A 17813-nucleotide genomic window follows, 5' to 3' on the forward strand; every position below is an offset into this window, starting at 1 on the left:
ACATGTCCTAATATCTGACTTTCTGTATGAACATGGAGATATAAGTTGAGTACAATATCCGCATCAATATTCACATATTATTTAGTTTATAATATTATAAAAGTAATGGTATAAAAGATGTTTTTAATACTTTATATGAACCTTACTTACTATATCTATAATTTATTTTTCATATTTATATATAAGTTGATCTTTATCGAGCTAGCTTGAAATTAAATACAAACCTAATTCAAAACAAATAAGATCCGAGCTTGATTGTGTCTTGTAGAGCTGGCTTGATTATTTTGACAGTTCTCAGCCCAACGGCATCTGGGCCTGTGGGCCGGACCACTCTGATCGCAGTTGCACCCGAATCCGACGAGCTTTCGGATATTGGATACGAATACGATCAATTAAGCCTAAGGCGGATGAAGCTTTTGTCGTCCTCGCTGGTTGTTCTAGGGTTTATGCTCCAAGCCTAAGTAGAAGAGGAGACAAAGCGAGAGGAGAGAGGGATTTTGCCAACCATAATGGCGGACGAAGAATACAACGACATGGATATGGGGTTCGACCTCCCTCTCCTTCATTTTTCCGCTATTTGTTTTCTGATACCACTGTTTGATCAGCTCGACTAGGTTCCCATCTTTGGATGGGTTTGTGCTTCTCGGCTTTCTTCGTGCATTCTCTTGCCGTTCTTTCTAGTGATCGCCCATCTTTTTTGATCTCATCTCGCTTCTGAGATATATGGATTGGTTTCTTGTTATTTTTTAGCCCTAACTGGGGAAATGTACGGATTTGTCTTATTTTCCGTATGGATTTGTTGTTTTGCATATGATTTTGGATCTTATAACCCAGAATTTTGTATTGAATGCATTTTAGTGCTCGCTTGATGTTGCTACGGAGTAGATATTTGAGAACCGTACGAGTTCTTGCGGATGCTCGTCATTGGAAGGCGATTGCAGTAGTGAATGATTATAGGAGCCATTTGAAAAAGGAGATGAAACCAGATAGATCTAAAATGGATTGAGAGAGGATGGTAACCTAGAAGAACAGAATAATTGCTGTCAATAGAAGTTCTTTTTAGATGAGAACACCAAATAGACCAGAATATAGAGTCTTATTTGACCTTCACCTTTCCTGTTACTGGAATTAGTACTGTTTTTAGATTGGAAGTGTAAGTTGGTCTATTACTTTCAAGCTTTCTTGAAACCCCTAATTATGCGACATTTTTTAAGTATGAAACAAGTGCTTGATAGAATGTGGGTATTCATTGTTTAGTGCTGCTGTTGCTGGTGCTAGTGCTTTGTAAAAGGGCAGTTGGTTTTCTTCCAATCAAGATGGTTTATTCCCGTGACTTCTAGATGCTTTAGATTGACATCTCTATTTCTCGTGCTAGTAAGATAACAAATTTAGATGGTGAGAAGCTGAAAATATCATTAGAACTCTGCTGTCAGTATAAAGATTGACGATGGATACTTTTGTTTTTCTTCATACTTGTGCTGCCACAGAATGTCTCATTCCATTATGCTAAACCTGTGAGGAATGAGTCAAGATCGAGGAGTTAAATCTTGATATGAATACATATTTTGAAGTAATATCTTTCTATCTCAAACTTTTGGTGCTATTTTAGCATCGACTCAGGAATTTACCTGTTCTTATACATTTACAGAAAGTATAATAAAATGATATAATACAACTTAGGAATTAGGTGGATATCTAGACGTATCATTACATATCATGTTTACCTTTTTGCTGATTATATTTGAAGTTTTATCATGATTGTTCTTATTTTTGGTTGTAGTTAGATAGTTCACTTACGTTAGTCCTCGTTTGATAGTTACATCTATAAGACTAATTTTACTGTTTTGATCTAGTATACTATTCAATCATCCTTGTGTACTTCTATGATATTTCAAATATATATAAATATGGATTGCATCCTAGTTTATTCTTGTTATGCCATTGCCACCTCGTTGAAATCTGCAGTAGATACTTGGTACTTTGAGAATATTGAGCACATTTGTTTTGTTTGTGTTCTGCTTGTTGTTGATATAACATTTGATATCAATGAAGCCGTCGTACTAGTTGTCAATTGAAGTGTGACCAGATCATATGCCACGCAGTATGTTCTTATTTTTCTCAAGGTATTTCTTCTTAGTGATGTTATTTTGTACAGGTATGAAGATGAGCCACCGGAACCTGAAATTGATGTATGGACCGGATATTATCCCTCAATTAATTTATGCATTATGCATATATATCTTTCTTAAGGGAGAATGTAAATTCAATTCGGTTTCTGCAGGAAGGAGCTGAGGAAGAGCAAGAAAATAACAATGAGGACTTACCTGACGATGTCGTAGGCACTGAAGCTGAAGAGAAGGTGCAAGAACCAGTTGAACGACTTCGTAAAACATCAAAATTTATGACAAAGTATGAACGTGCTAGAATCCTTGGTACCCGTGCTTTGCAAATTAGGTATGCGTCATCAACCTCTTTATATAAGGTTGATATTTTACAGAGTTAAAAACATTACAAGTAGCTCATTTACACTGAATGACATAAGAACCGCTAATCCTTTTCACTCTGCTAAATCCGGCACCCATATATTGGAGTACAGTTGCTCTATAAATATCCCCAACCCTGTTTAGATACCAAAAGACTTATGACGACTTGTTGTACAGCATGAATGCACCAGTTATGGTTGAGCTAGAGGGAGAGACTGATCCCTTGGAGGTAAGATTCTTCTTTTATGTAATGTTCTGTCAAATTTATTCAGTTACATTGGAGTTTATGTATTTTTGTTATGTGAAGTTATAGACATCTCTATTAGGATCGGCACATGCTATCTTAGGACAAAGTTAGATTCTCTGGAACTTTAGTTAATATCCAAATCAGAGTTTATAATGTTGTTACATGACAAGTATTGGATGCAGCAGGTGGATCAGCACTTCTCTATTACTTGAATCCATTCAAACAGCCAAAAAGGCTGTCCAAAGATAAAGATTTGATCTAATTGTCAAATTTGTGACATATGTTGACAGTTTCAATCCTCAGGATATACGTTTTAACACTCCCATCAGATCCTATATGCTCCTGCATCAGACTATTGTTTTAATTCATCTGATTTTAACTTTTGCTATTGAGAGTTAGTATAGGTTGAGTTGATAGAGGGACATCCTATCTTTACTAATTTATGGCACCCCAAAAGGTTGCTTCGTATTTAGACATGGATTATTGTTCTTTCGTAGATAAATTTCCTCCTTTGACCCTGCTGGGTAGAATGCATTCACATTTCCAAACGCAACCTCTATCAGATTTTGTTTATCTAGACTCTAGATCTGCCCAGCATTGTATCTAATTTTAATTTCTCCGCATAACTTTAGATTGCAATGAAGGAACTTCGTGAGCGCAAGATACCTTTTACAATCCGGAGATATTTACCAGATGGAAGGTAAGAAATAGTACCTTGTGCCCTCTAGTCTATTCTCTTTTCTTTGACTAAGTAAACGAGCTTGTTCTGCTATGTCATATTTAATAGTTACGAGGACTGGGGGGTTGATGAGCTTATTGTGGAAGATTCCTGGAAGAGGCAAGTTGGTGGAGACTGATTCAATCTATACTCCTACATTATGCTATCATGCTATGCAGCTGCGATCCTCAATATGTAATCATGCTATGGAACTGAGTCGTCTGTTTGTCTCTACAACACTTATAGTACATACATTGTAACTCCTCTATGTTGGTTGCTATCAAATACCGTAGTTTTAACCTACTCCTCTCTCCAACTGTTTATATGTTAGGCTGGAAAACTATTTGATGCTGTTCTATTCCACCAATCCCCTGTCAAATATATTTATCCCCTTATCTCGATGCACTGGCAGGAACTATTTTTAGTTCAATCATACTTCCAAGTATGCATTATAGATCGCATATCGAGTTTTATTTGTCCACGGAAAAGAAGGATCCTTGTCATTGGCATCATCTTATAGCGTGCATTTTCAGATAACCAAGAATTATTCTCAGCCAGTCGTCTCTTTGGTTAATTAACAACTGAGACTGAGTAATTGCTCCAATCTTCTCCCCACCTCACCTAATTATCCTACTGGTCCTGTGCCCCGTGGCAAGATAGATACAATAATAAACAAAAAAATGTCTATGTCGTTCCTAGGATATTTTTATTCTCTAGACTGGTCCCAACTCCCAGGTCCAATTTTTTTACTAGGAGAAAGTACTAGACTCCAAATCTTAAATAAAGTGAAAAATAAGCTAGCGGTGTGGAGTTAAAGAGAAGTACGAAGGACACGAACGAACTAGTAAGTTAATAAGGATCGTCAAATTATTTACCACCACTCCTACCACACAATCCTATTGCATTACAATCGGACAACCTCGATCAGGACAAATGCCTGGGTAACAAAGTCTCTACCAGCAATTTGGACTGCCAATGCTGACCTTACTTAATTTCAATAATATCTTGCTCATATCTATGTCATGACTCATGACATATCCAAACTTGGGGTGTCTTGGCAATAGAAAATTACAAAATATATACTTTTGCCAAAGAAGTCTCTAGATCCTAAAACTGCCTCACTTTACCCAGACAATTTCTTCTCTTTTTTTTTTTTCAAACATATTCGTAGCTTGCATTGACTTTCAAGCTAATCACTGTAACCCGGCCTGCCATATTATGACAGAAGTCATAAATTTATATACTCCTGTTGGAATTTTTATCTATGGTCTATTATTAATTTAGAGGGTAATAATATAGCATAAAAGAGGTGGCATTGACGTCTTTATCAAGAAGGGGGAAAGCTCATATTCATCTACCGCAGTGAAGAGGAATTATATAGAAGAAAACAGATCGAAGTAACCTCTCCGTTAATCTTTTACCGTGTCCTCAACATTTAAGTCAAAACTGACTCACAGCGATGTGAAGTATTTTTTTTTTTAACGAAACAATAAATAGAAGATGAATGAGAAAAGAACTTAGAAATAGATAGTTTCAACCTAAATGTGTCTCTTTAAAAAAAATTATATCAAAGATTATTCCGATTTATCCATCAAAGTTATTAACAAAGGAAATTTATTTTAGCCAACTTTCATGTCAGAAGTCTCTCAAAAAATTATCAGCACTTTCATAAATACTTAAAAGCAGCAATTCACATATATTACTTAGTAAAAGTAAAATATTTAGCAAATAAAATACTCAGTATATTTTTTAAAAATAAAATACTGAATTGTTCAATGTTTTTTTATAACAATTTTTAGAGTGCTAATTTTTTTCTTTCTATTAACATAAAATACTGAATAATTTAATATTTTTTACATTAACTACTTATGATATAATAGTTAACATAGTTAAAATAGACTTTTTTTTAATATTAAATTTGATATATGGCCCATTTCGATAAGATCGGCATTGGCAAAAACTCTAATAATAGTTCTAATTGAAATAACTTATTATTCGTAGTTATACGGACAGGGTTGGTAGAAGTATACGTGTCGAGTTAATCCGGTGCAGCCGTTCGATGCGTTCCAGGCTGTCATCGCCGTTTCCAACCTATCGTTTTCTCAACCGTCGCAGCCGCTGTCTCCCGCCTTTGGTTTCAAGAAGAGAGGGTTACAAGAAAGAAAGAAAGAAAAAAAAAGATAAAAAGAGAGGGCTTTTTTGGAAATCGCAGTCTCGCTCTTATTCCGACTATTTTATTTATCCTTTTCCCATGAAAAATATCGCTCGTTTCTTTCCGGGCCTTCGCGAGTTTCTCTTGTCTCCGTTCGTTGCACCGCGAAGGAATGAATAAAGTGGAAGAGTTGCGAGAATCAAACGTCGATCTATGGAATTAGAACCGAATCCGATGGATTCGTTCTCCTTCTAATTGTTTGTGGATTTCTAGTGGCAATTGGGGATTCGATTGGTGATTGGTTAGGGTTATTGGATGGGGGCAGGGGTTTCGAGTATATTGGGGCCGGAGGAGGAGGAAGTGTTGGAGACCGGACTCGGTGACCTGCCGGAGAGCTGCGTGGCCTTGGTTCTGTTGCACCTGGCGCCAACGGAGATCTGCCATGTGGCGAAGCTCAACCGGGCGTTCGCAGGAGCGGCGACGGCGGATTTCGTGTGGGAGACGAAGCTCCCGAAGAATTACCGGTACCTCGTGAGCTTTCTGTCGGACGAGGAGGGATATAAGATTGGTCTTGGCAGGAAGGAGATATACGCTAGGCTTTGTCGGCCGATTCATTTCGACGGTGACTCAAATGTTGGTGTTTTTTTTTTGTCAGGATAGAAGAAGTTGTTAGAGATTTGGTGGGATGGGTTGAGTTTCTTTTGTTCTAAATTAGTAGTTGGGTGTTTGATATTTCGTCTAAATGGGAAAGATGCGACCTTTGCATTGCTCAATTCTTTATTTTGTTGCTTGTAGGTATTCTGGCTGGACAAGTGCAGAGGGGGTATTTGCATGTCGATATCGTCTAAGGCAATGGTTATCACAGGGATTGACGATAGGAGATACTGGAATTACATACCAACCGAGGAATCTAGGTATTAAATTTCTAATCCTGTTAGTAGGTTGGAGCATTAGTTTCCTTTTCCCTCTTCAGACAAAGCAATGTGCTAACTGTGTGTTTTCCGTCAGTAGTATTATGTTTTTAATTTGATTTTTATACAGAAATCCTTCCTTTCTACCTCTCTCCTTTTAATCTATTACTCTTTAACTGAGTCCTAGTGGTGCTTAATTTCTCACCATCGTTAAAGAAAAAAAGGAAGAAATTCGACTAGATACCATAGACAGGAATGTTAGATTAAATAAATTAGCCTCTTCCATCATCTTCTTACACCTATTTATCTTCTTTTTATTTTGTTTTGAAATTATGTTATTATTGGAAAGGTTAGAAATTTAAGTCTCTAGATCTCTTTGTAACTTGGTTATGTTATTCTGAGAATCTTTGAAGCTTACGCCTTTAGACACTTCTGATGCCTAAGTTTATCTTGCTGATCATGCTGTGTTTGTCTACCATGAAATTCCTGCTCTGCCATGTATCTACTTTCTCTGTGATTTTCATTACAGAACAAGAACTATGTTTATATCATGCCTATCTTTAAAGTTGCCCCATAACTTGTCAACTATGTGGTGTGAGTGAGCTGCAAATATTAAAACTGTGTTTGCAATTACTAGTTTTCTCTATTTATGCAGTAGGGTATCTTTTTCATCGTATTGTTTTCTATGAAGGCGCCAACTCGTTACTTCTTAAGGAGATTTAATTCAATATTGCATGGAACGGTTTGCTTATCTGTATCTTTATACACCATTGAGTACCTAAGTTGATCAGTTTACAGGCTTCTCACTTGCATGTTGCATCGATTGTTGTAAAAGTTAGAAGGTAATCAGTTGTTCTATTATTTTAAAAAGTTAAAATAAATAAACTTATCCGTTGATTATAGTTAGCAGCCATGCAAGCATTCACGATAGAGAAGAACAGCACAGTGCCAACTGGAAGCCACTGCAGATCTTTCTCAGATTTGTTCTATACAGGCATGTTAAACCAGATAGAAGTTTTTCTTTTCCACGTTTATATGCTAATTTGAAATGTCAATATTACCCTTTTCCTGTTGCCCATGTATACTGTTTCGGCACATGAACTAAGTATCAAGAGAGGATAAAGATGTTGACAGAGCCTGTTCTGATCAGATCTTCCAGTTTCATATGAGCAAACAATTGTCCTCTTATTGCTAATCAGCAGCGTGTTTTAACTGACTGTGCTTAACGTGCAAAACTTTTGCTGGGCATTTGCTGCCTGTTTTTCAAAAACATGCAAAACTTTATTTATTGCTTTTACTACTATAGATGAATTTCTTGTTCATTGAAATAGTATGTCATGTTAATATATCTACTGCTGGACTTTTGTCATGGCAATTTTGGTGCTACCTTGGGTTGTAAACTTGTAATTAAACAATGCTATCATAGAAATACACATCAAATAAAGATCTGTCAAAAATGTAACCAGAACTTTGCTTTATTATTTCAATTCATCTGGCTGGTGACATAAAGATGGATGGACCCTACCTAGTATGGCTAAAGTTCATTTATTTTCTACTAGGCAAATAAATTTTCGTACTACTTGTTGTCTTATTGATTCTGATAATAATCTATTTCTATCTTTTTCATACTCAAAATATGATAAACTTAAAGGATGAATAGTTGATGGTTAGATTTTTCTGACCATGCAGGTTCCACTCCGTTGCATACCTTCAACAAATATGGTGGCTTGAGATAGTTGGAGAAATTGATTTCTGCTTTCCTGCCGGCACATACAGCCTATTCTTTCGTCTACACTTAGGTCGAGCCTCAAGGCGACTTGGTCGTCGCATTTGTAGTTCTGAGCATGTCCATGGGTGGGATGTCAAGCCCGTACAGTTTCAGCTTTCTACCTCAGATGGCCAGCATGCTCTATCCCGGTTTTATTTAGATGAGCTGGGAAGTTGGATTTTGTACCGCGTTGGTGATTTTGTTGTAGCAAACTCCGATATGTCGACAAGACTCAAGTTCTCAATGGCACAGATCGATTGCACACACACAAAAGGGGGTCTCTGTGTCGACTCTGTGTTGATATTTCCCAAGGGTTTCAGGCAAGCAAAGGTCTAGAGATATATTACATGTAACGAAGTAGATGAGTGTAGTTTGTAAAGCTACAGAAATGTGTACAGGAGGTAGGTACTCTTTTTTTTTTTCCTTTCCTGGGCATTTGGTATGCTATGGTAAAGTGTATATTACTATATATCAATTTTGAGTGAACACGAGAGTTGGGAGTGTTTGAGAAAAAGACATTTGAGACTACACGACAATGCATGAAAGTGGCATGAAAGAGAAACTTTACAAGAGAGGATGGGCAGTTGATCCCCTCCTACTGTTTATTGTCCAAGTAAAAACTACAAGAGAAGCAGGTGCTTGAGTCCTTTTATTTATTGTCCATGTAATATTTGACAAACAGTTTGTGCTTTGAAACATGCCATTTGAACTGCTAATAGGTAACACTGTGCTTCTATTAAAATGTTCTTGGTGTCACTCATTGTTTTCATATGCGCTTCAACACACAAAGGTAGTAGCACTAGAGAGAGATGCATTATTTTACCATAACATGACATTGCCTGCTGCAGCCTACGTGCTCAAAGAAGAGTGTAATCGAGAATTTAGCCCAAGTCTACTCTCATGCGAACGGATGCACAAATGGCATCAAAACTGCATCCATCCATTGGTTGAACGCTGAACAATTCATATTGCAGTGGATGTATCAGATCCGGATGCGAAGCAAACATCACGATGCATGGACTCTGATTTGATGTATGAAATCAGTAACCAATCAACTCTTGTAAAGTTAATAGGTAATTTCTCGATAACTAAGGAGGTCATGAGTTTGATTTTAATCTCAAATAATATTATGAAAAAAATTATTTGGTGGTTTGGTGACTTGACTCAATGGCTCGACATTGCGGTTGATTTAAATGAGCAATTCGGCAGCGCGATGGCTTGGATCAAGTCTTAACGATGTTTGGTGAGGAGCAATTATTCAGCGACGAACATGATTTAAAGTTTAGATTATACAACTTATTATATTAGCTAAAAATTTAGTAGAGTCTAAGTGACTTATCTAGGAATAGTTTATATTTTGTTCAGCCCATATTTAACCTCATTCGAGTTTGTCTGATCAAATTCATTGTGATTTTTTGAAAGCCAACCGTTGACCGAAAAGAAACAGGATCTTTGAATAATAGATCATTATCATTAGCTTTTGCCAAAATATTTTTAATCTTTATTAACTGTGATTAGGGATAATTATACCCCGATGTCATTAGTTATTTTTAAATTTTCTCCTTTAAATAAATGAAGAGTTAAATTATTATAGAAAATTAAATAAAGCTGTTTATGTGAGAATGAGCTAAATAAGATATATTTAGAAAAAGTAACCTTTAGTTGAGATAAACAAATATTCGTAGACCTTGTATTCGGGAGGAAAATAAGCAATATTTTTAATATCCCTGGCCCAGAACCTACTATTAAATATAGCTAAATAGACACTTGATCTAACTTGAGATTTGTATTTATAATGGCACTTTGAGGTAGCACGCTAATGTCAGTAGATTGTGATGGAGTTAAGAAAAGAGGTTGAATTAGTTGACATACTAATTGGACTTTGTCTTAAAGTTGTAGGATTTGCTGTCTTATCCATATCTATTGTTGGTGGCAGTCTGGTAGATCAAGACTTTATTTATTTTTTAAATATTTATATAGATCATAAGCTCACATAGTAGACAAAGTGTTAGTTCTTCTTAATAGATTAGTTAGACAACTAAATCAATGAGTATTCAAACTACAAATATATCATGCTTAAGTTAAAAAGAAAATCACTAAATATTGAACCGAGGAATCAAACAAATAACGACTAGTTTATCACAACTAAGATATTCCCTCATTTTAAAGCAATTAAGAAATAAAACTAAATTCTTCTAAAGCAATTAAAATAATAAAATACTTTCATTAAAAAAAATTATTCTACTATATATTACTATTATACTATAAAATTATTGTCTTAAAAAGTAATTTATTAAGTTATTTTTCGGATGAAAAATTAGTGATGTGATGTAATATTTAAATGAAACTATAAATTTTGTTATTAGAAATACCATCAACCTAGTCCATAAACAACGAATCTACTACATCTTTTCCTTATTAATCATACATCATTTTTATTTCTCTCTTCTTTTAATTTTTAATTTTTTAATTTTTTAAAGTTGTCTAATTTTCAAATTTTTTTAAATTTTTAATTTTTTTTATAGAAAATCATCCTCTTTCATTTCGAGATATTTTTTTCTCAACCTTTGCGTCAGAAATTCTGAAATGTATGTTTTTTTATTACAGTTGGCCCCTCGGAAAAATTAATAATTACATCCCGGGTTTTCATAATTAAGCTGGAGAAAATAAACGGTGGTTCGCATCGTCTATAGAAAGGCTCCTGTCGGTGCACATAATCCTATTCGTTCCTATCTGCTTTTGTTTCCCTTTTCTCTTCCCCTCTTCTCCTCTTTTCCACTCTCGCGATCTGGTTAGGTTTTACATCGCCGAATGATCTCGCTGGGTAGTTTGCTATCTCTCTCGCTCTCTTTGTGTGTGTGGTTGCATCTTTCTTTGTTTTAGAGGTAAAATTTCGTAGCTCTCCTTTGTTTGCATCGCATGTGTCCGATTACTTGTGAGATTGGTGGTTCTTGGCGGCGGAAGGGCTCAGTTTTTGGTCGTGATGAGGTTTTTGTGTTGGATTAGGGTTTTGCGATGGAGAATTCCTGGGACTTCTTAGAATGGTTGGGGTCGGACACCACGACGTCCGTGTTCAGTCGCCTCGACGATCCGGCGGATCTCGTGCGTGCTGCTGCGGTATCGCGGTCCTGGCGGAAATTTGGTGAGCAATCCCTTTCTTCGTCTGAGTTGAATTTATGCAATATATATCTTTTGTTGATGGTTAGTATTTGTGATTTATTTGAGACCTTTTCTTTTGATCATGTACGAGTGATATTGTAATGAATTGTTGTTGTTTGAATTGCTACGATTGGGCAGATTGGTTGGCCTTGGTGTTGCTGCATTAGTGTTAGTACTTAGTGCTGGTTCGGGTTTGCACTTACGGTCGATTGCATCTAGTAATAGGGATGTTCGAGTCTTATTGCTTTCCTCTGAGTTAGGCATGCTCATGATTACATCACAACTCCGGCTTGCAAATTTTTTGAATTGTGGGCTCTGCCGAGGATATTTCCACCTTGACATGGAGATTGGCAGCATTATGGCAGGAGGCTTTTAATTATTTGGTCTTCACTTCTTCAACGCAGCAATCTAGAAGACAATTAATGAGATGTTTATGCATGGATAAGTTTATGATGAGTTATTTTTCCTTTCTGATAAAGAACTTGAGAATTTCATACCATCGGATAAAACTATCTATACCATGTTAGCCTATATGTGGTGAGGTCTAGTCAATCGTGTCATCTTAGTAGATCAAGTTTATGCAGACAAATCTTGTAACTCCCAAGTGTCGAAGAATGGTTATTAACAAGGAATCTTTGAAGATGGTCAATAACCATCAAAATATTTTGTGCGCATTGAACAACATATTATCAATTTTTTATAAAAGGTTTTGCTTTTTAGTAAAATGCTAGCTTAATAGTATATGTTAGTCTTATGTTTAGATGATGTCATGTGTTGTGACACTAACTTTTCTCTACTCGTTATGAGACCTCTTAGCTTCTCTACACCCAGTGAACCCTTTTCTAAAACAGGTTAAAACAATATCATTGAAAGATAATAATGCCATGGAAACTTATATTGGTTCTACCTAGTATGTACATGGTTAATTAAAACAAATATGTAATTAATGTTGACTCATAATGTACTACAAATTTAGCAGTATTTTCTCCAATTTTCTTTATACTGGTCATACTGGTCATTGGTCTATTACACGTATCTCATAAGTATCTTCTACATGCTTTTTTTCTTAAAAATTTATGACATCACATTTCTTCATCATATATATCCTTATTGCATATATTTTTCTTTTCTTTAACCCAATAATTTTTATCAACATTTTAGAAGAGGAATAACTGAATTGTCAATCCGGCAAAATGAAATTATGTTTCAGATAACTTTCATTAGGTTTGTTTTAACGATCATGAGTGCACCTTTACATCTCTAGGCAGTAAGATAGTTTTCCTTGATGATGTTGAGTTGTAAATTGTTGATTCTAATTCATTTGATGAACTTGTTGATTAACTAGAGTAGATCTCACATTGTCTTTTGGTAATCTCTGCCTCCTTGTCCACAACCTCTTTATGTATTTCTTCTTGTATTGATAGTTATAGAAAGTTGTGAAACGTCATCTTCAACCACATTTATCAAGCTGCATAAGATACAGAGGGCATATTTGTTTTTGTTACTTCTGGTGTTTTCTGATTTTTTTTCTCTGCGTGTGTGTGTGTGTGTGTGGTTTATTAGTCTTACAGTTATATCTAGTTATCTAATATAGAAAGTAGGGCGTTCATGTGCAGCTATAATGACTTATTTTTTGGGCTTTGATGTTCCATTTGTTGGGTTTGCTAATTGCTTTCTTTCATGAAGTGCAAGATGTTGACGACAGTTTATTATTCTTTACCTGAATGATTCTTTTCTGTCCCAACAGCACTTTTTACTCTACTGAATTATGAATGTATCTTATTTTATTACAGAGTCGATTTAAAAAATCATCTTTAAAGTGCTTTCCTGTGTATTGTTAAGCCTTTAGTTTTTTCACAATCTCTTGATTAGCTAATTGAACTGTTTCGCAGTTGTTACAAATGGTTTTAGCAAGAAGTTGTGTTTAAGAATTTGCCCAGAGGTGTCAAATTTTACTTGCATTATGGAAGTAAGTAGTTTGAATACAAATCAAGAAGCTGGATCTAGCACTGCTATGGAATGGAAAAATCTGGAGAGTCAACACAAGATCTATGCATATCTTTTTCACTGTCTTGTTTCACCTAAAGGTAACAAGGATTGCATTCATCACTGTCTTGGTGCTTCTAGCACTGATAATTTTCCAGATGAGAGCATTGCAAATACATTGGAACCAAGTGATCGAGTGGACATGAGACCGTCTTATTGGTCAAGTGGTGGCAAAAGAGATCCTGGAATTCCCGAGAGTTTAACATATCGACTCACCTCTGGTTTATGCGTCATTAATGAAATTAAGATAAAGCCATTCAAAGGTCAGTATTTTTGTTCTTTTTCAAATGGGAACACCTTCTTTTACAAGATTATTGATTTGATAATGCTCTATATCTTCTTTTTTTCAGCATTTTTTCAGTTTGGCGATCCCATATATTCAGCAAAATCTGTGCGTTTTTCAATGGGTTATTTCAAGTTAACCCGTGACTCAGAATGTTATGTGTCAGATGAGAATGAAGGCCAGCTAGCGGTTGATGAAAACTATGTCTGGACATATGTTTCACCAGAATTTCCAATGTCTCAGGTGAGTAGAAGAGGTCTAGTTGTTGATTAGCTGAGAAATGTGATCCTACTATAGTTGATTAGCTGAGATGTGGATGCTCTTTTCAAGTTAGTAACTATCATCACGCATGCCAGAGAGGTTATTTTATAAATGAAAATCTTCTGGAAAATTATAATAAACTCATCTGATGGTTTGTCATTCCACTTCTTTTTTTGCTCAATTTTGTGTTTTTTTTTTCTTTTGACATGCTATTCTCTATTTTGCTGTCCTTGCCTTAGGTGGGGTTCAAGCTCCTCTATCTTTTGCTTTGCACTTAAGGTTCTTCTCTGCACCTCTTGACCTCATTTGTTTTTTTTGTTGGATAATAGAGATGCAACTTGGTAACTGGACAACATCCAACCATATTAGGAAATCATTGGGAATGATAGTTAAAAATGTTAATACTGTATGAAGTTTCTCTTTGTGAATGGTTGATTTTGTCTTTCTGACTTCTTTGTGAACTATTTGCTCCAGAAATAATGCTTTGTATTAAGAGTAGTCATGCATTGCATAGTTGTTCAATCTAGGCTGCCTTGATCAGTATTTACTCAAGAAAATTTTGGCAAATCATAATTTATGTGGGAGTATCCAGATTTCCCTATTATCTGACCTTGTTATGTTTCAATCAAGGTTTGAAAAATCAGGGTCGAGATTGGAATCGGCCATCTGAAAAAACGATACGTATCGGCCAGATCGGCCCTATTTTTCGCCCAGATTGGATTGGATCTTTTTAATTACATAAAATTCTAAATATTATTTAAAAGTAGATAAAAAATTTTAAAAATTTAGAAGACGTGATAAAAAATAAGAAAATAATAGTTATTCACATATAAGCTTCAAAAATTAAACAAAAGTACTTACTCAAAAGTCAAAATTCGATGAATATCGAGTTGGCTCTCATAAATTCTTGTAGTCGTCATCATAATTATTATAAGTTTGAAAATAATGATGTCTAGGGTCTGGTGCTTTAAAGAGTGACTGCATCATATCATTCATATCAAATGAATTTTGTTAAATCTGAGGAGGATAATAATCAATATGTTGATCTTGTGTCTGAGGATGCTGAAGAAAATATTGAGGAGGATAATAATCAGCATATGAATCATGTAATTGTTTCAAACAATGAATACTTGCTGAATTATAGTTCGTTGGAGTTCGCTGGAGTGAAATTTGTGTCGTCAGAGTTTGTTGAAGCTAGATCTCTCCGTTACAAAGTGAGTGAAAATAAAAGAAGAAAATAGTGAAAAAGAGAGAGTGAGAAGAAAAGAATAACGAAGGAAAGGGAAGGAGCTTGGGGACATCAATAATTGATGTCTCTGGGTCAGATCTGGATCAGATCCATAATGGATCTGGCTCGGTTTGATCAAAACTGGCCGATTCTGACTGGGATCAGCCGTGGATTGGGATTAGGTCTGGCCGATCCCGATCCGAATGGGGATCGGCTGATCCGACAAACCTTTGTTTCAATATCAACTGAAGTTTGTAGTCAGGTTGGAATACATGTATAATTTATGGTCTTACTGGTCTGACACAGACTAAGATGGATTGAGATCTACTATGGGATCTATTTGACCTTGTTCTACCTTTTCCATTATGTGGAAGATTGTCTTTTATGGTCATAAATTTGTGTGATTGAGAGAGTCTTATTTGTAACACTTTTACAATTTACAAACACTGCATATACTTGCAGTTGCATATCTCAAGTCTTCTGAAGTTACAATTTTTGAGTAAATCATTCCAAATGCTTTAGAGAAGAGAACTCATCGATTTTTATGAGAAACTCCATTATTTTTAAAGAGGAACACTGCAAGCTCAAATAAAGGTTTTGGATTTTGATATGCTAGTTTCAGGATAATTTACTGAAGCTGTTTGAAGCATTAGAAGAAGCTGGGCAACTGGTTCAGAACTAGCCAAATTGGTAGACTGGAATAGTCATAGACAGCTCAACTTTTTTCTGTAGTTCTTTGTATTCATCTTCTGTACTTGTGTCTCTGAATGTATTCATCTTCTGTACTTGTGTCTCTGAATGTATTCATCTTCTGTACTTGTGTCTCTGAATGTAATCAATTCTTTGATGCGGAAAATGGATTGGTGGGTTATTGCTTATAATTCTTGGGATTTTGAAGTAATTCTTTTATCTGGGTGATAGAGTTGTTTGGAAACTGCCTAACTTCTATATTGCATCCTTAAAATGTAACCCCTAATCATCACTATGAGTTGTCATGTGCCAGGATAATGTCTTACAATCTTTCAAGCTTCCACGACCAGCTCTTTGCATCGGTGGTGTAGTGAAGATTGAACTACTGGGTAGAGTTCAAAAACAGGCAATGGACAATTTATACTATATTTGGTGAGTTTCATTGGATGTTTGGATTTCTTGTACTTATTAGTGATAAAATTTACGTAGATATCTTTTCTCTTTTTTGGAGAAAAGCTGAGTAAACTGGACTACCTATCACTGATAAACAAATAGGAAGGATACATATCCATTCCTAATTATCTCTTTTCTTTTCAGTTTCCTTGTACAGGATGAATCTGTTTCTTCACAAACTCTGTTGAACTGATGTGCCATAAGTGTTCTGTCATTCTTCCACAGCAAGCACGCACGCACGCACTTGCACACACATACATAACTATATCTATATAATTAAATTTATATTAAGGTATAGATGTATATATGCATTTGTATTTACTAGTTTGATGTCGCTATTGTAGTAGGAAAATGATAGGTTTGATCCTTTGAGAAAAATATGTCAAGGTCAATCTGATATTGAAATTTTGCTTTTTCTCACTTGCTATGATGATATTTTTGCTGCCTTGCGCGTGCACACACATACCAGCTATCTGTTGTCTAGCACTTCAATGTCTTGTTGATTTTCGGTAGTAGCTTGTTACATGGTCTAGTAGTGCATTAGTCTTAACTTGCCAAAGAGATTTTTGTTTGTACTGTTATTATCTTGCGGTATGTCCAAACTGATGCTTGATTGCTAGCCTCTTTTCTTTTTTTCCTGATCACTGACTAGTTCTTTTTGCATGTCAAAGCGTGTGCCACGTTCAAGTAATTGGATTCCCTCTCTCGCCTTGCCTAGTGGTTGATGTCTCAGACACTCGTGGTAATCTGGTTCTTAAGTACAGCCCCAGTGCCGCACTCGGCACATCTCCTGATGGTGCTTCAGTGGATGAGGCCAGGGAGCCCTCAAGGTGGCATGCCATCGCAACCAGAATTAGACATTTGGGAGCTGGAGGAGGATGGAACCAAGCCATTCTTAACACATTGCTTGGACCTCCAGTACAGTTTATTGACGAAGATGATGATGATTCAGATATGGAACTTTTGTCCTAGCCTTCGGGTTTTGTAAATTGTTGCAGAGAAACTCTTTCTAATCAAGTAGCAGTACCCTATAAAACGTATTGTGCCACATGTTTGTGTCAGGAACACTCAATTATGCTATTAACTTATATGGATCAGCTTGGTTGCTTGAGTGAATGCTCTCTGACTTCCAGTGAACTCTGTGCCTTAGGAAGCTCTTCTTAGTATGTTGTAGCAGGATCGAATGTTCGCTGTCTCTGATTGCAATGGACAGCCGAAACTGTTAATGTGGTTCTTAATTCTCAATTGAAATGTGGCAATTTGCAGCACAACGTGTTCCTATAAGCTCGGTCAATACCCACGCTGTTCTACCTTAGAGGAGACTCTTTTTATTCTCTTTGGTTATGTAGGAATTATATCATTTCTTTTAATAAGTAACGAGGGGGAGTAAGAAAAATAATATTGGGAACTGCAT

General features: G+C 35.9%; 3 protein-coding genes across 4 annotated transcripts; all 3 read left to right on the top strand.

The window, feature by feature from the left end:
- Positions 1 to 392: 392 nt before the first annotated feature.
- LOC140793684 (DNA-directed RNA polymerases II, IV and V subunit 6A-like) lies at positions 393 to 3751 on the top strand. Its single transcript, XM_073145331.1, has 6 exons — positions 393 to 544; positions 2156 to 2189; positions 2282 to 2454; positions 2661 to 2712; positions 3363 to 3430; positions 3518 to 3751. The coding sequence occupies exons 1-6, from the start codon at positions 510 to 512 to the stop codon at positions 3585 to 3587; spliced, it is 432 nt and encodes a 143-aa protein (XP_073001432.1). The 5' UTR covers positions 393 to 509; the 3' UTR covers positions 3588 to 3751.
- Positions 3752 to 5581: 1830 nt separating this feature from the next.
- LOC140793872 (F-box protein PP2-A13-like) lies at positions 5582 to 9021 on the top strand. The gene is made up of 3 exons (XM_073145635.1): positions 5582 to 6233; positions 6396 to 6514; positions 8201 to 9021. The coding sequence occupies exons 1-3, from the start codon at positions 5916 to 5918 to the stop codon at positions 8613 to 8615; spliced, it is 852 nt and encodes a 283-aa protein (XP_073001736.1). The 5' UTR covers positions 5582 to 5915; the 3' UTR covers positions 8616 to 9021.
- A 1917-nt stretch (positions 9022 to 10938) lies between these two features.
- On the top strand, positions 10939 to 17515 carry LOC140793824 (F-box protein At4g00755). 2 transcript variants are annotated; one of them, XM_073145543.1, is made up of 6 exons: positions 10939 to 11164; positions 11286 to 11421; positions 13331 to 13747; positions 13835 to 14010; positions 16260 to 16378; positions 17071 to 17515. In XM_073145543.1, exons 2-6 carry the CDS (start codon positions 11295 to 11297, stop codon positions 17369 to 17371), a joined length of 1140 nt encoding a protein of 379 aa, XP_073001644.1. In that variant the 5' UTR covers positions 10939 to 11164; positions 11286 to 11294; the 3' UTR covers positions 17372 to 17515. The 2 variants fall into 2 exon arrangements, with proteins under 2 accessions (XP_073001644.1, XP_073001643.1); XM_073145542.1 differs by having other exon boundaries at positions 11023 to 11164; positions 13331 to 14010.
- Positions 17516 to 17813: the final 298 nt, after the last annotated feature.

Source organism: Typha latifolia, chromosome 8 (genome assembly GCF_019914945.1).
Source record: "Typha latifolia isolate L0001 chromosome 8, TyphaL0001v2, whole genome shotgun sequence".
In the NCBI taxonomy this organism is placed as follows: domain Eukaryota; kingdom Viridiplantae; phylum Streptophyta; class Magnoliopsida; order Poales; family Typhaceae; genus Typha; species Typha latifolia.

Coding starts and splice junctions, on each gene's coding strand:
- LOC140793824 (XM_073145542.1), top strand. CDS start 11,295: ATGGAGAATTCCTGGGACTTCTTAGAATGGTTGGGGTCGGACACCACG. Junction 11,422..13,330: donor GCGGTCCTGGCGGAAATTTG/GTGAGCAATCCC, acceptor ACTGTTTCGCAG/TTGTTACAAATGGTTTTAGC. Junction 14,011..16,259: donor CAGAATTTCCAATGTCTCAG/GTGAGTAGAAGA, acceptor GTCATGTGCCAG/GATAATGTCTTACAATCTTT.
- LOC140793872 (XM_073145635.1), top strand. CDS start 5,916: ATGGGGGCAGGGGTTTCGAGTATATTGGGGCCGGAGGAGGAGGAAGTG. Junction 6,234..6,395: donor ATTTCGACGGTGACTCAAAT/GTTGGTGTTTTT, acceptor TGTTGCTTGTAG/GTATTCTGGCTGGACAAGTG. Junction 6,515..8,200: donor ATACCAACCGAGGAATCTAG/GTATTAAATTTC, acceptor CTGACCATGCAG/GTTCCACTCCGTTGCATACC.
- LOC140793684 (XM_073145331.1), top strand. CDS start 510: ATGGCGGACGAAGAATACAACGACATGGATATGGG. Junction 2,713..3,362: donor GAGAGACTGATCCCTTGGAG/GTAAGATTCTTC, acceptor GCATAACTTTAG/ATTGCAATGAAGGAACTTCG. Junction 3,431..3,517: donor AGATATTTACCAGATGGAAG/GTAAGAAATAGT, acceptor CATATTTAATAG/TTACGAGGACTGGGGGGTTG.